Source organism: Camelina sativa, chromosome 4, assembly GCF_030686135.1.
Source record: "Camelina sativa cultivar CO46 ecotype springtype chromosome 4, ASM3068613v1".
In the NCBI taxonomy this organism is placed as follows: domain Eukaryota; kingdom Viridiplantae; phylum Streptophyta; class Magnoliopsida; order Brassicales; family Brassicaceae; genus Camelina; species Camelina sativa.
In genome coordinates, this window is record NC_141883.1 from 8,970,406 (window position 1) to 8,972,646 (window position 2,241).

The following is a 2,241-nucleotide window of genomic DNA, read 5'->3' on the forward strand; positions in this document are numbered from 1 at the left end:
GTGTGAAGAGCTTAGACCTTCTCCAACGGGAGGTTCATAGAAGGATCTTAGCTTTTTGTTGCAAAACAATAAATCAGAACAAAAGAAAAAATGTAAGGGAGCCTCTTATATAGTATACTCAAACTTGGTTTAAGAGACGCTATGTGTCACAGTTCTGTTGGACGAAGAAAAAAATAGAAAAGGGAAAAAAATATGATTTGCAAGAGAATTTCATTTGTTTTCGTCTCTCTCTCTTTCTCTCGCGATCGAAGTCCCGAAACAACAAAGGTGGACTTCACCAATTGGAACGACAATCGGCGAGTTTGTTCTCTGAAAGAGTTGAGTCGTTCACCAAATCGAAGGGTGGAGTCTTCCATTTATCTCGTGTCCTCCTCTCAAACTAGTCAGGTTCGCCTTGATTCATAGTTTCCTAGTTTCTCTTGATTATTCATGTGAAGCCCTTGTAATAGTTTGGGCAATCAAGCCAAGTTTCTATTGATTCGGGTCATTGTAAGAATGGAAAAGAGAGTTCGCTTTAGGTAGCTTCAGAATTATGTTGTTCGAGGTTTAAGTTAAACTAGAATCTCTATCTGTGGTCTTATGTGTCACGAATCTGTTTTGTCTCTTTGTTTTCCTTGATGTATAGGATTCTACTCTCAATCTATTCATCTAGTTGCAGGAAATGGTGGACAAGATGGGTTATGAAGTATGTCTCATGGTTTCAGTTTGTCCTAAAGATCAATCTAACCTGATCTCATCTTCAGATTGTTTTTTACATTTGTCTCCTTGAAAGAACCTGCGGATAAACACAAGCCAGATGGGGGAACCGGAAAGACTCATTCGTGACCGCTATGAAGAACACATGCGTATAGACAAGCTATGAAAACTTCTCACCAATGATGCAAGGTAATTAAGCTTCCGTCCGTACTGACTTTGTGAAAGATTTGTGTTGAGTAAATAGTAAAATAGAATCAGTGAAGACTTTGAGTTCTTCTTATTTCATTTCTGCATATTTTGGTGAGGAAATCTTGAATGTGTTTATAAACACTTGTATAGGCAAAAAATAGCACACTCTTTACACATGATTGTATAATTTAAGAGTACATTGTTCTTGTTCGATTTAGCTTGTAGTAATATCCTTTGGTATGCTTGACATATTTGATTTTATTTGGCCATGAATGATTAATTGTACTTCGAAATTAGGCTTGATTATGATCTATGTCTCTCTTTTGTTTTGAGGTTTAATGGACAAACATGGATTGATAGATTGATGGATTGATGGATTGATGGATTGATGGATTGATGGATTGATGAGTATAGAGTGTGCTACCTGTTCGGCCATGAAGGAAGGTAATTTATCTATACCTGAGTCATGAAATCGCAGAATCCTTCCTAATCACTGTGTTGTACGTGCAGAACGTTCTTGCAGACTATTTCAGGAAGCCATATCAAAGCTTGGGAACTCGTAAATCCTTTCTTCATTTTCTTGGAACTGAAAGGTATCTGCAAGCTCTCTTACTCGATTCAGCTAAAAGATTACATGCTTTGTACACCAAGTAAGCCTAAATATCTTTCGCAAGTATTGTGGACCTGTCGACATTTGGCTGTCAATTTTATCCGCCAAAAAACATCCAAGTAATGTAATCATCATAAACGAGCAGCCTTGGAAAAGCTTCAAAGCAATGGCACAACACTTAACCCAGTGGGTTTGGTATGTCTCCACCAGATATGATATACTTACTTTTTTTTTTCTCTGAGTTTGATGAATGTGAATGGTAACAACTGAAACACGAACCTCCGTTTTTTCTTTGTTTGTGATTGTGCAGGTTTCGGAAGCTTTTTGTTTCGTTTTCAAGCTACACATACACGAATACACTTAATAGAATCATTCCTTGAGTATTAATGTTTTTATTATGTTTTGTATGTTTACAAATTAATTAAATGCAATATTTTCCTATTTTTATAAAATCTTAAATGTTTACACATTTATACTACTTCTATTCTATTTAAAATTTTCAAATTTCAAAAAACAATTTTTTCAAAAATAAGAGACCCTAAATTAGAACTTACCATTGGAGGAGAAAAATTTAACTAAGAGATCATGGATTCTTATTTACAAAACAATACACAATTAATTCTTAAAAAAATCAAACAGTATATAGGATCCCTAATATATGAACTCCCCATTAATCTTGCTCTTAGAATCGAGTTTACCACTATTAAAGAGCCTAAGGGGACGAGGAGACAAGGGTGAAGCGTGTA

The 2,241-nt window shown here is 35.4% G+C and overlaps 1 protein-coding gene across 1 annotated transcript; it reads left to right on the forward strand.

Annotated features, from left to right (window-relative positions):
• The first annotated feature begins 661 nt into the window (after positions 1-661).
• On the forward strand, positions 662-1,875 carry LOC147945627 (uncharacterized). Its single transcript, XM_087509320.1, has 4 exons — positions 662-685; positions 1,396-1,478; positions 1,541-1,690; positions 1,806-1,875. The coding sequence occupies exons 1-4, from the start codon at positions 662-664 to the stop codon at positions 1,873-1,875; spliced, it is 327 nt and encodes a 108-aa protein (XP_087365446.1).
• Positions 1,876-2,241: the final 366 nt, after the last annotated feature.

Bases quoted from the DNA above. Each gene is read 5' to 3' on its own strand.
- LOC147945627 (XM_087509320.1), top strand. From the start codon at position 662: ATGGTGGACAAGATGGGTTATGAA. The intron at 686-1,395 runs GTATGTCTCATG...TTGTACGTGCAG, and splicing joins TGGACAAGATGGGTTATGAA to AACGTTCTTGCAGACTATTT. The intron at 1,691-1,805 runs GTATGTCTCCAC...GTGATTGTGCAG, and splicing joins CACTTAACCCAGTGGGTTTG to GTTTCGGAAGCTTTTTGTTT.